This window comes from Rhagoletis zephyria, unplaced genomic scaffold (genome assembly GCF_001687245.7).
Source record: "Rhagoletis zephyria isolate East Lansing unplaced genomic scaffold, Rhagoletis_zephyria_1.1 Rzeph_scaffold_13986, whole genome shotgun sequence".
NCBI classification, from domain to species: Eukaryota; Metazoa; Arthropoda; class Insecta; order Diptera; family Tephritidae; genus Rhagoletis; species Rhagoletis zephyria.
The window spans coordinates 1-14,944 of NW_016171055.1; the positions used below are offsets into that span (position 1 = coordinate 1).

The following is a 14,944-nucleotide window of genomic DNA, read 5'->3' on the forward strand; positions in this document are numbered from 1 at the left end:
AGATTACTAAGCGTTTAAGAGATTTACTTTATAGACATTAGTGAATATATATATATTAGTGTAAAACGAGAATAAGTTATTATCTGTGGTCTTTGTTATTGTTCAGCCAAAAAAATCCTAATCCTGCACAGACATTCTATAGCACTTTAAATAACACTCTATATAATATGTTGAAAAAAAGCAAACAAGCAGCGTAATTTTAAACCAAGTGAACCGTCAAGAAAAGATCAATTCGCATTGATAATGAGTGCCTGTAAGAAGGGTAATTGAAATCGCAAGTTTTTTATCTGACAAATTGCTCTATGAAAATCCAACTTGCTGGTCACAAATTTTCTGCTAGCAGCGCTCGTTCTATATATTTAATTGACTGTCGACACGCTGCTTATCATTTCAAAAATTTATTTAAAGTTTATTCTGTTGACCCATTGCACTTGGTTCTTTTTTTACCTCACTTTTATTAGCTTGGGATGTAACTATATAATATTTATGAGCCTACACGAAGCAGCGATTTCCGTTCTCAAGTTACATACCTGATGACAGTACGAATTGTAATTGCTTTAAATTTGCATTCTTAAAGTAACCTGATGACAGTACGAGCGCAAATTATGCAAAGCGAGTTTTTAGTTTTTTAAACTATAATGTTTTTTTTTCTATCCTTATTTATTTGCTTTGTAAATATTTGCGCATAACTTTTAATTGATCTCATTTCTGTATGTCGGTTTGGTAAATTTAAAGTGCACCTCCCCTCTAGCTGTAGGTTTGTAGTTTGAGAGTGAAAATGAAAATGTAAGAAAATAAGATTAGCAGCTAAACATTCATTGCAATGAGCAAAATGTGACTGTTTGTCTTGTAATGCTTATGTGGTTAATATAATTTAAGCGAACAAATTTTAAACGAACTAATAGAACCTTCTTTGTGCACGTAAATTTTTCACATCTTTTCAAATTCTGTGCAGTTTATGTATTATTTATGTTTCTTATAAATAATTACTTTTAAATTAATATCTGAAATGGTATTAAGTACATAAATTTGCACATAAGAAGAGTAAAAAGTAATCATACTTATTCATATAAATAATTGCTATCCATTGAATATAAACGATTTGCTAATTTTCGTAATATAAGATTATTGAAGGTAAACTTTTCATTTCATTTAAAATCTCCTTTAAACTGATGCTATTGTCTAGTCAATTGAATTGAATTTGCATCATTCCCATATGATTTTTCCTAGTATATATATATTCTTTCAAAAGAACTGATCGCTTGCAGTTCGTTGAAACACAGGACACAGCGAGAAATAATAGATGTTGTAAAGGAAATCAAAGTAAGCAACCAAAAACCTTATTGCGTTTAAGCCTTTTCAATATGTACATAGGTTTCGGAAATGAAGCATTATATTCAGTCAGGTTCTTCAATTAACTGCCAAGTGAATTTCAACCAAAGTCACTTTAAAATCAAATCGAATGGGCATGAAAATTTATTCGGAGGTGAATTGCAGAATGAGCGAAATGTAGCTCGACCTACTTAATTTCTTAATTCTGGTAAGAGTGAAAACATTCCATACTAAACACTACGTAAGTGTGATTTTTAATAATTTTTTGCTTTTACACGCGGCGAATTCATATGAGGGGGTAGGGGTAGTACAAAAACAAGGACTACCATGTATTTTGTTTTCGCTTTCGGTACACAAATGTTAAATTTAAGCGATTCTTCGCTCAAGGACACTTTCGCACTCATAAGGAGTTTTGACATACATACATATGTGCACCGAGCCAAATTAAACCAGCTGTTCTAGCAACGCCAGCTTATATGAATTCGCCTTGCTTTTAGATTTCAATTAATATTGACTTTTTGTGGCGTCTGAAATTCAGTTGTTGCCTCAAAAGTAAATTAAACTTTTGAAAAATTTCTATAAACTCCACAAATCAAAATTATCATCGCTTATCAGCTCCTCAGAGAACCTTAAACATTTTGTTTCGATTCCCCTGCTTCGTGACGGAGATAAATGCAATTAAAGCGGCCACTAAAACACATTTTTGATACATTTGATGTTTCTTATTCGAAGCATGCGTTTCCGAGCATACAAATACCCCTATTGCGAATGTCGACTAGAAGTAGATAAACGACTATATTATTCAATTATCGCGTTTCCATGATATTGTGAAAGTCGATTCCTCGACACAACGACGCTCACAATACCATGAAAAGGCGATAATCGAATAATAGTCGTTTATCTACTACCAGACGACACTCGCAATAGGGGTGAAAAACTTGCGTATTAAACAATTGTACCATTCGAATGGCTAGCTTGTGTAATGTGTTACTAGATCAACATATTGAAACATCTCTAAGCTACTAAATTAGGCCAATATTGGTATTGTGAAAATCGCTGCGCTATAGTTTCATTTCCGAAATTCTCTAACTGAAATGTATTGGCTAGGTGCCAATGTTATATGTAAAAGAAAGCAAATAGTTGTAGTACGAGAGGAGATTCGAATTTGGCGTAGCGATTTTCAGAATCCCATTGCGAGCGGCCTAACAGGTTTTTCACTTGGTTTTTTATACTCTGCTTGTTTGCGCAAAAGCAAAAATTCTCACTACAAACTCATGTAATAGAAATGCAATAAATAAATGTTGTTGAATAAATGGTTATGTAATTTATTGAAGTAAATACATCGATTTGTTTAAGTTTATTTTGTAATCAGCTTAAGAACACGCAACTATGTACATACGCACATACATACATATGTATGTGTGCATATGTTACCGGCCAAAGCCGATCTTAGAACAAACTAGTTTTGCCTAGGCTAAACTAGATCAGGGGCCACAGTATTTTTGCGCAGAACACCTTTAAGCGCAGGCTTAAAATAACCCTCATCAGTCCAACTCCAGGTACGCAGTCCACAATATTATTGCGTCCAACTTGTTTCCGCATTGGACGGATATATTAGATCTAGGTACAACTAGTTTAGCCTAGGAAAAACTAGTTTGTGCTAAGATAGGGTTTGTCCAGTAATATATACATAAATACAATAAAGTTACCTAGTCGACATAGTGATTTAACTAAACGCTGTCAAGAAGGGCATTTTGAATAAGACTTTCTCTGAGCAAGCTGTGCTGCAAGATCTGCCAATAGCGCTGCATTCGACAGCAGACGAGAGGTTGTGTTTCCTTGGCCAAGGAATTCAAATAAACTAAAAAAAATCGCAGTAAAAATGCGGGCGCGTGTAAACTTTCAACTGTGTCATTCTTATTTCATGCAAAGCTTTTCCCCTATAAAGGAAGCTGAATCATAGGCCTTGAGACTATAGCAACGAATCGAACAAAGAACGCCTATCGCTTCGAAAGATCCGACATAGGGACTCTGAGAAGGACTATTTATTCCAAATTTTGCCGACTGGGTATTGTTTATGTATGTATGTATGTATGTATGTAGGAGTGAAAATGATTATTTACATAAGTGCTGTTAAAGTATATGTATCTAGTTGTCACCCTATTGTTATTGTTTAAACCCCATTACCTATTTAGGCACTCACCCGCAAGCGCAAGCAATTAAACAAATTCGTTCTTTGCCTACTCGTTTTTGTTAAATATTTTTATTGTTTTTTGTAATGTTTTAATTTTTTACCAAATAAGTTGTATATTTACATATATACATATGCACGAGTAAGTGAGTGTGCTACACATTGTTGTTGTTGACGGTTAGTCGGCGGAGTGCAGAGAAGTTATCAATTTTGTGACATTTGTTGTTGCTATTGTTGTTGTATGTTTTATGTGATGCGTAGCCTGGAATTAAGCAAGTTTTATCAGTATTCTATATCATTAGTTTTTATATAAAATATAAGTTTCCTATAAAAATTAAGTAAAAGAAAACTCTTTGTAATTCAAGTATACAATGTTTATATGTACATACGTGTTTGTGCACTAGTTTACTTTGGCAAAATAATAATTAAAAAAATAATTTTTTTTTTTTTTAAATACGAAGCAAAATAAGTAACTGATTTGTTATCAAAAACAAAAAAAAAAACAATAATAAATGCATTGTAGAAAAATATGTATATTAAATGACTTAGCCACCAAAAAGGTCCAAAAAATTGGTAAAAAGTAAAAAAAAAAGAAATGAGAAATACAAAACAACAAATACATAGTGGAAACCGTCTTTTTGTTATATTAAATGTGTAGCTCTTCAAAATATACAAATGCATGTTTATGTCTTCAATTTAGAAGTGCAAAAGTTTACATACATAAATATACAATATGACAGTTTATTTATATAAATATATGTATGTACATTTGCTATCTAAATTTATAAATATGTATATGTATGTGTAGTGCATAGATTTTGATTGTGTGTGCAAGTAGCTTTCTATCTATCTATGTGTGTATATCGATATACAAAATACAAAGCTCATAAATGCATATATATGTATATATATTTGAGTTATGTACACGTAGAATATGTATGTTAATTGTTTTAAATACCTTATATGTATGTATGTATTTAATTATTATCATCCGAGTCATCTTAGTATATACACACATACGTAACTATATTCATTCGTCAACGCTATGAGTTTAATGACAATTTATTAATAAAAGAAAAAAGAAATATATGAAACATTTAACTAAATGTTAATAATTAACTGAAATATGAATTAGCCTACTATTACGAATAAAGTACATACATACATACTGTTATAGTTACTCCGATTATTACAATAAAATAATTATTATTAAAAAAATATTCATATAATTATAGTTAATAAAGAAAATATTGAAATTTTAATCATTACTATTATTATTGAAAATGTACGTGAATTTTCTGATGTAAAACAGAAACACCAAACGAATTATATTATATGTATATGTTGAAAATATAAAACATTTAAATAAAATTAAAATCAAAGAAATTGTCATAATTTAATAAAAAGTGCGCAGAAAAAAATTATGTGCGAAAATTATAAAAAAAAGGTTTAAAGTTTAGTCATTTTAATAGAAATACATAAAAGGGGGCTTTTTCAAGTAGCTGCTGCAGTAATGTTGTTGTTGCAAAACCCACCTAAATTAGTAAATCCACTAGGTGTTGTTGTTGTTGTAGAGCAGCTACACAACCACGCGGAGTGGGTTGTAGGGGCATGCGAAGAGATGCCTCGAGTCGTGGTGGTCTCTCTCCGCATGCCGGGCACTCGTTGCGCACATCTTATCTAATCTGCTCGGGTACGAATTTAACTTGTTGAAGTAGCCAGAACGAAGTTGGGCTATTGTGGTTCGAGTCTTCTGGGCAGACGAAGCTCTGTCTCGTCCACGTTAGATGGTTGTGTTCCCAAAACGGCATTCATTGTGTCCATGTGTGAGTCTTTGGTTGTGTTGTGTTGGGGTGTGGTTGAGTTGGTGTTGTGTTGCTGAGGTGAATTCCGGTGAATCGTGGACGCGGTCCGGTTTGAACAGCACGGGGCCACGAACGACTTGGTCCACTGCCTGCCGGTAAGTGCTAAAACCCGAACTGGTGCGGAGTTGGCTTCACCCATCGCAAGTGTTGCACCTGACCGAGGTGAAGTTCGGATGCAGTCGTCACTGGCATACTCGGCTGGTGTTGTTTCTGGCCCTAGGGTTTGACTCTGCCAGCCCTGAGCAGAAGTATATGGAGCATATGTTGCCCCATGAGGAACCACGTTTGAGAGAATTCGCCGACCTAAACAAGGTTAGAACGCCGAAACAATAGCCCTTGCTCGGGTAGAACCCGAGTCATTCCGGTACGTAGAACCGGCTGTCGTGGGAACTATTATTTAGGCCAATTCGCCGTCGATCTTTATACATAGGCAGTGAAATGCACCGCCGTTGATTTTGTGGGGAGAGGGTACCATTAAGGCCATCAATGACATTTCCAGGCGGGCTACTCTGTAATGCGATACGAAATGGAAATGCGATGCGATAGGCAATCGCACAGCGTATTATTTACTATGTATTTGCCTATCGCATCGCATTGCTCTTTCCTATCGCTTCATTCCAATGATAATATTTGTTTGACCCCGTGCCGAGAAATTGAAAATAAAACGATTTGACCTGTACATAGATGTCAATAACTACCGAGCTCTCTCAGAAGTGTATACCAGTGGCAAAGACTATCGGCTTTCATGTGTGTATCGCTCACCTTAAGAAGTTTTATTTTTATAAACTTGTATAACTACTCTGTATAGAAACACAAATAGGGCATTTAAAAGAATACAGGAAAAAATCTACGAACTATAAAGTAAATTTCACTTCGTGTCTCTTTATTGTGAGAACGCAGTACAAGACACACAACACCTAAACTATTGTTAGAACATCCCTTGAATGCGGTTCAAAGCCANAAAAAAATCGACGAATTATAAAGTAAATTTCACTTCGTGTCTCTTTATTGTGAGAATACAGTACAAGACACACAACACCTAAACTATTGTTAGAACATCCCTTGAATGCGGTTCAAAGCCAGTGCCGCTAAAGTTAATCCGACCAATGTTAGTGTATGCCACACACTTAGGGAGTGCTGGGCCTCATTGAGGGCATTTACGTTGCACAAGTCTTCCGTGCAAACTGAACACGAAATCAAATTAGCCCATGGCACATACGGATCTGGGGCTTCACAGGCTTCATCAACATCCTCCGGATCACCGAAATAACAGCTACGTCGAATGTAAAAGCGGCGATCAGCGACTAAGGAAGGAAAATCGAACGAAGGTGAGCACAATTTTTTTACCATCGAAAGAAAGAATATAAAAAATGAGTTGGAGAATTTTATGTAGTACCCTTGCTCTTTCCACGTAATGCTCATACACTTACCTCCCTCGTGCACCTTCGTTAAACAGCCGGTAGCTTTTATGCGACGCTCGTACTTATGCAAATACGCTGGCATATCCGCGTCATCACAGTCGGTTTGCTTGACTCCCTCGGGATCGAAATATTGATTACAGCGTGGATCGCTCAGCGACTCGCAATCATAGCATTCGATACTAAGTGCTGATGGGAGATTTTTGGAGATTCAGATTCGGTTTAAAGACAAAATATGCAAACATAAGCACTAATAGTGTAAATAAGTTCAAGGTTTTTTAAACTGAATTTGTTTGTTCCTCTCCACCTACCTGCTGATATGCAGCCCCAAATTAACATAAATATTAGCGCTGACCTCATCGCGTTCTACTGTTCTTACTAGCGCAATATACTTTTTCAAACAAATATTACTTTTCCAAAAAAATAAAATTTTATTTCCCAATGGCGAATACTCTTGGTCGTACCGATGTTTCCGATGTTTCAGCAAGAATGGAACTGAAATCTCCCACGACGGAAATAAAATTATGATGATTGCGACAAAATTACGTCTCTTTCAAACATTTGCCAAGAGCAGATTCTAAAGGCGCATGGGACATTTTTAGCTTACTTTTATTTATTACCTATAGGTATGTATGTATGTACATACATATGTACATATGTAGTATATACTGTGGCATGTGGGTTAGAGGCACACCTACTTATTCGCTGAAAAGTTCAATTTTTCGAAAACTAGTCATCGTTTTCTTCAGGAACTGCCACTTGGGTCAATATGTAGGAAAAAATAGTCTGATAAATCCTCATAGTTTAATTTTTGTTCAAAGGTTGTAGACTCAAGTTTGTGCTCTACCCTAATGAGCATAAGAAGCAGTTCACGTTTTGGTTCTTCTGAATACTTTCTCTTTTGTATAATTAGTTGGGAGAAAAAAAACGAGGAGAGGCCAGAAGTGGGAGTAATTTTCCCGTAAAGAATTTGTTTTGGTGTTGCACCGTGTAACGATGGAGAAGAGAGCAACAGATGCCTCTCATGTCCATAGAGTCAAACAACTAAAGACATACATATTTGTATTTTCAAAATAATAAAAAAAAACTTATACTATATGACGCATAGTTAATATTTTTGGGTTTCCGGAGAGTGAAAAAATATTTTTCCCATGCCAATTTTTGGAAACTCGTACTATTCATGGAACGATCTATCCAGTTATGTAGATTTATTTTCGGATTTATTGTTTAATGTTGATTTCGTAGCTTCCAAAAATTGTTGCCCTACTCGGTGCAAAATGCGTTTAATGTTGCACTCAACCCTGTCAAAGGGCATGTCTTCGCCTTCTTGTCGTTGTCTAACTCACGTATTTCATAATATTGTCGTTTTAAAGAACCATCTGATTTTCAGCGCAACTATCTCCACTGCAAAAACTTCAAAGAACAGAAAATATGCCTTTTTTGCCTTACAACAGTGTGACATTTTAAGAAACGAAATTTTCGCACCCTTTGCCTTTAATTTTTAATCGAACACGAAAAGAGAAAGGGGCAATCAAAAGGCGACATTTTTGGTAGAAACGTGATCACCATAAATTAAAGCCCAAGAGGGAAACTAGATTTGGCATTCTAGAATTCTGGATACTATAGTTCGAACTATCAAGCAGCTAGGTTAGTGTACTCTTAAGCAAAGCAATAAAATTGGCAGCGCCATCCAACTATTATAAAACATAAGCCTGAGTTAACCAGAGTGCTTTAATGTTTTCCAGCCAAAGAGCCGGTTCTCTGTCTTAGGAACTCTTACTGCACAGAGAGATCGATCACCATCTATTTTGACGGCTAGTCTGGTGTTAATGTTTCACAGTGCAACTCAGTCTCTTTAACGAGTTGGCTATGAGATGCACTCCTCGTCATTTGAATAAGTAGTGCACCCATTTAACCGTTAGTATTTACAGTTTTCCTTTTCATTATTTCATATTCATTAATTTCTTATAAAAATATAGCATATTCTACGTGTCAATCTGATTTTAAAATTCCATAAAAATACAAAAAAAAAATTCAACAAAGGGGTGTTCTATCCTAATGACCTACAGTGAATAAGTTAATAATATTTTTATAAAAATTTCGGATATTCAATTTTAGTATAATAAAGTGCAATTTTCAAGTGGCTTTAAAATAGCGTCGATTTTTGAATTTTTATTTTTTTTGCCGAGCATACTTTGTGACGAGGAGTGTACACAAAGAATGACGTCTTGGTTCTCGAACATACATATATGGCAATGGACAAATTGCACAGATTTGTTCATTTTGCCAGGTACAGAGTGGTGTTGTTCGGAAATTCTTTTATTGAGCTGAACTCAAATTCCTAAACAACACCACTCTGTGACTGGAAAAAATTTAAAATTCTGTACAAATGTACAATTCGGGTTATCTTCGCTTAACTTGCATGAATCAAACTATGGCGCAAATCAGCTAGTGGTCGCACAAAGGGTTTCCTGGTCCTTTAGTTTCTGTATGGAGAGTGGCGGCCTTCGTATCATAACCTTACCTATAGCGAATCCCTACCTCGAAATGAGTAAAGTAGTTATGTTGAATTGTGTTTAAATGGCCAATTGGCTTTAATTAGTTGACATTGTTTTAGCACGCGTTGTTTTCTATTTACTTTATTTTAACCTTACTCCTATGTATAAGAAAACATATTCTTTGCGGTTTTTTCTTGCATTTTTAATTGTATGTCTATCTACATATATATCGAATTTTTCTACTTCGCTACAGTCTACCAAACCGAAAATCGAGTTACACACATATTGCACGAGCTCTTCAAAAGTGCATTAACTCAAAATATTAATTTTTTATATACAAATTTTTTAAGCTAAAATTTTAGCTAACTGTTTGGCCGAGCTTCACCTCAAATTCATTTTCAATACTAAGAATTACAATTACGAACAGCTAGTACTTAGTTTTTTACCTTCCAGCCAGAGCAGAAGTAATATTTTGTTGTGATTAGCTTCAAAAACTCGCAGCCAAATTCCACCGATATGATTATCTACCATAAACACACAGAAATATGTAGTTTTATGCGAAATTTTAAGTTGATATATTTTTGAAGAACTCGTGCGAAATGTACATAGTCGTGTATGGACTAATAAAAACGGAAATTAAATTTAAGCTATTTATTCCTACTTATTATTTGGAGTGGGTTCTTGTGTTTTGAACAATATCTGTATTTGTATTTTAGCTCAGCCAAATTAAGAGTTTAGCCGTCAACGCAAATCCGATAACGACCAAATACTGCGGCCATGCTTGCGGCTGGTTGCTGTGATTGCAAAAGTCTTCATTGTCGCAAATGTGACAAGATATCGCCTCCGCCTCATCCAGCGTGGGATCCAATTGGCAACCTATAACGGTGTCGTTGACATCGCCGAAGAAACAACTGCGTTCGATTCTTTGCATGCCGCTCACTGCAAGTGGAAGGAAAAAAAAATGTGAATCTGTTGGATGTATTGCCACAACAACAACAACATATCGCACGTTTAATAATATAGAGATGTCACTCAAAATTTACGTTTTTGAAGAGAGAATATATAATAACAGATGACTAAACTTCCCGAGGTGGCTAAGATATATGTACGTATGTCTCTCCATCTGTCTTTTGGTATACCAACTGTATGAATTGATCAAACTTTGATTGCGTTTTGCCACAAAATTGCAATTTTTCAATAATTCTGTATATTATTTACTATTAAACGTACGGTATGTAGGTAGAGATCTTAAAAGCACACTGGGAAACTCGGTTCCAAGGTAAACAAATAGTGTACTATATACATATAATCTAACCTTTATACGCCCGCTTCATACATGCGGTGGCGTTCCGTATATCCAAATCGTTTTCTAGATAACGAGGCGGCGCAACGTGTGAACAGTCCCACTTGAAGTCGTCTTCCATGTCGAAATCATCGCCACAATTTGTGTTGTAAACAGATTCGCACGAGTAACATTGAATGGCCAAGGCTGTGAGAAAGAAGCAAAATTAAAAAAAAATAATAAATCAAAATGCATTAAAAACAGAAGCTATAGCTTATAACGCCGTGCGACAAAAGCAAAAAAAAAACAAATTTCAAAACACACGAAACAATCAATCTACTCATGAAACAATGGGCCAAATATAGTAAGGCTGCGTTTTAAGTTTTTCAATTTGACGTGAGGATTTTTTGAAAGGACTTTTGAAATTTTAGTGATATAATTAACTCAAAAAAAATATTTAAAAAAAATCAGTGTAATGTGCAGTAACAGTATGGACACCAAATGAAAGAGAAAATTCTGTAGAATTGAAATACAGTAAATAATTGGTTTACAAGGACGACTAAGTATTGAAAATACGCTTTTTAATTAATTTAATTTTTTTAAGTTAATAACGTTAGCGGAAAGAAATTCGAGGATGTGGTCGTGTGTCCTTAATTTGTAATTTTTTCAAAAATAAATATTGCAATCTTTCAAGGATATTCAAGGATAAAATTTTAAAAGGAAATTTTCCATATCCTTCGTCCTTATGCACCAAAAAATATTATATTTTTTAATTCTACAGGATTTTCCCTTTTTTGAAACCCACATTGTTATTTTACATTGCACTCAAATTTTTTAATAATTTTTTGAATTAATCATATTTTTGAAATTGCAAAGTCCTTTAAAAAATGCTGACGTCAGAGTGAAAAGTTAAAAACGCAGTCTTACTATATTTTTTCCGTATTTTCGCGAATATATTAATTTGTTTGTGTGTAAAATTTACTGCACGCACGGTGTAATATATGGGGCATTCTTTCTGAACGTTACCCCCACCCTGCCCATTTCTCTTTTAACTTAAAACTATTTTAAAAACGTGGAAAATTCATTAAAAAACAAGCTTTCCAATGCCGAGTGGCAAAATAAAGTGAGGGACAATTTCAAGGTCACATCGAGGTCAACATGTTTTTTTTTTTTTTTAACTGGTAACCCCCCTTTTGATTCAACAAATTTACTAATCGTAGTTGGGTAAATTTGATGAAAAAAAAAAATTATTGAATAGGAAGATTGACGTTTCAAATGATCCTGACCCTGACGGTCAAATGAACCCCACATATGATATGTTATTTGAACGTAGAATTCTCGTACGTATATAACTTATTATATATAATAACAATACATATAAATATGTATGTATATACCCCGTCGGAAATTCAGTTACTTTGAAAGCAATGTAAAAAGTACTTTTTTACCACCACAAGCAGTTTGAATTCTGCATTTTTTCTTGCAAGCAAGTAACTTTTGCAATATTTTTGTACAGGTCCCTAAAAGCCCCGAAAAAATGCAATGAGGTTAGGAGACTTCAAGCCAATTGTTTATTTAACATTTTGTTTTTTGTTTATTTAACACTTTTTTACATTGCAAATAATTAACTGGATATTATTGCTTGAAGTCTCTGAAGAGAAAAAGAGTTTGCGGATTGAAAAATATAGATTTTAAAGCATTATATGCCATTGCGATGAAAACTTGTTTATATATAGAAAAACCATTGGGGAACATTACAATTCGGACTTTACTTTCTTTGGACCACCCTAATGTGCGTGCATACTCCTAAATATGCATATCCACATACACATATATACATACATACATATGTAAATATAAACTATTGGCGACGTAAGCATCGGATATTTTGTTTTAACCTAGAACGTAAAATGGATGAATGAAACTTTCATAAATCGCATAACGAATTTTTCCGAGTTGCATCCAATTTTCTGTCTATGTGTAAATATATGCACAGAGAAGCCACCAACCTCTCAGCTATTTTACAACCATCTGTAAAGATGTTTTAAGTATGTGTGTCGATTGAATCGAAGTCTTTTCATTCAGCCATATCTTTCTATGTTTTACTGAACTAAATATCCATTTGCTTTTAACTACTCAGTGTAAAAATAAAGAGTCTCGAGATTTAGACCAAATAATCCCGAAATAGCCCCGAAAATCCCGAAATGGTCTTGAAAATCCGGATTTAGTCCCGAGAATATCTTAAACCTTGAAATAGTTCTCAAAGTGAGATGTGGTGAGTTTGACTGAGGTGTGGTGAGAAAGTGTGTGAAGCATTCAGTTGTGGCTAGTTAAAGTTTGGTGAATTCAGGTGTGGTAGGATCAGGTGTGATGAGTTTAAGTTAGGTGGGGTGAGTTGATTTGAGGTGAGGTGAAGTGCATTGTGGTTAGGTAAGTTGAGCTGAGCGTAGGGTGTTATTTTTTTAATTTTTCCTAAATCATAAAGTAATTAGTTTGAAAGTATTTAGCAATCGACTTAAAAAATTGGTACTTAAGTGAAAGCATCCTGCAAAGTATCCAGGTACTCATTGAGTATACTGAAATTTCCCCATACTCTCACTTCTCCAGTTACGTTAAAAAATGGTAAATTGTGCAGCTATTCAACAAGTTAACAAACTATCTAATATGAGTTTTTGTATTTCTACAAACATCTTTTTGTGTTTTAAATTTACGAAACCTCAATTTTAAACTATCAAGCTAAGGGCCGGTTACTCAATGTCTGGTTAACACTAATCTGCGGTTAAACATAGTTATCGACGTTACCGACTCCCTGTTGTATGCATGGAGTCGAAGACGTCGATAACGATGACTTGAGTAACCGGCCCTAAGTGGCCTATGTTTAACCGGACCTTTTAACTTATTCAAAAGACGTAAAATACATTTTTGCAAGCATAACTAAAAATAAGTCCAAAATAAATACCAACCGTTGACGGCCAAACTGAGCAGCAAGGCTCCTATGCACATTAAACGCTGCATTTCTTTGTTCCACAAAATTAATTCATTTATTTTTGTTCGCTCAGTGCATGCAATGTAGTTTTTGTTTTTTNTACCGATGATTTATGAAAAAATGCACAGTCTTATTACACAATAAAATTTCACTGAATTTCTGCAGAATTGTTTGATTTACGTATAGTGATTTCGCTTTTCAACTGACGTGCATCTGTACTTCAATATTTGTATACACAAGCTTCTGTATTTTTTAGCTTTTATGTATTTAATTTTTCGCTTTCCAGCCCTTTTAAAATCACAGCGCGTTGAATATGCAGTTAAATTAAAATCTCATGATCTATGAGTTTTACTTTAAATTTGTTTTTATGGAAACATGCCTGTATCTTCAAACAATTTGATTTTCAAGTCAACTCTTTAATAAAGGTTTTAATTTTTTTCTGCAAGGATACTTTTATAGCTTTCCAAAACAATTTTATCACATAATTTTTTTGGCTTTGATTTGGCACGCTTTTACTTCACTCAAACGATTTTCCATCGCCTCAAATGCATAATACTTTTTTTTTTAATTTTTTTCGAATTTGTCAACTTTGTCCACTTTCTCTCCCGATTTATTTCGATGCCGATTTCTCTTTGGACCGCGCAACGTCACGTCAGAATTTGCACTGGCATCCCTGAGCATTTTCCAAACATCGAAAAGCAATTTTTACTTACGAAAAATTCCGCAAATAATTAAAATTATCTGTATGTATGTATGTATACATATATAGGATGCTATATACACTCACACACGCTTATATACTAAAAAATTTTCGCTTTGAAAGAAATAGTATTTTTAATTTATCCGCGGTCCATCCGTAGCATATCTTGTGTAAGTTCATAGATATTCCTTCATACGGATACAAACCTATATATCTAGTCTACTCTTCTCCACTACGTAGTGCTTCTTTTTTTCAGCATCTGCTTCGTTTGCCTCTGCTTCCACCAAAATGAGCACACAAATCCATTCATCTGATAATTTTTACTCACATGTTGCTGGTCGAGGCTCCGTGTGATATTTTGTTAGTACTTATGTATGCATATATACATATATATATATATAACACTCTTCAGAGCTGTTTTGGTTGTTTGGAGGAGAGAGCGCCGTGACGCAGCCAGCGTTAATTACTCTTTGGCACGCAAGTGTCGGCAACCTCCTGTTGGACAGTCTGAAAGCTAAAATATACCCTGCAGGAAATTCTGACTATTTTTGAGTACTGCATATCTTTATAGTGGAGGAAACGAAGCCGAGCCCCATTCGATGATAATTGAGTTGATGAACCTTCGCCTTACTATGCCGAGCTTATCTGTATTGCCTTAGAACTTGCAAGTCC

At 34.6% G+C, this 14,944-nt stretch overlaps 2 protein-coding genes across 2 annotated transcripts; both read right to left on the reverse strand.

Moving 5' to 3' along the window:
- Positions 1-6,372: 6,372 nt before the first annotated feature.
- LOC108378377 (uncharacterized) lies at positions 6,373-7,565 on the reverse strand. Its single transcript, XM_017634677.1, has 3 exons — positions 7,118-7,565; positions 6,819-6,995; positions 6,373-6,692 (listed from the first exon to the last, which is right to left on the reverse strand). Exons 1-3 carry the CDS (start codon positions 7,164-7,166, stop codon positions 6,439-6,441), a joined length of 480 nt encoding a protein of 159 aa, XP_017490166.1. The 5' UTR covers positions 7,167-7,565; the 3' UTR covers positions 6,373-6,438.
- Positions 7,566-9,331: 1,766 nt separating this feature from the next.
- On the reverse strand, positions 9,332-13,658 carry LOC108378379 (uncharacterized). The gene is made up of 3 exons (XM_017634678.1): positions 13,550-13,658; positions 10,620-10,793; positions 9,332-10,243 (listed from the first exon to the last, which is right to left on the reverse strand). Exons 1-3 carry the CDS (start codon positions 13,599-13,601, stop codon positions 10,017-10,019), a joined length of 453 nt encoding a protein of 150 aa, XP_017490167.1. The 5' UTR covers positions 13,602-13,658; the 3' UTR covers positions 9,332-10,016.
- Positions 13,659-14,944: the final 1,286 nt, after the last annotated feature.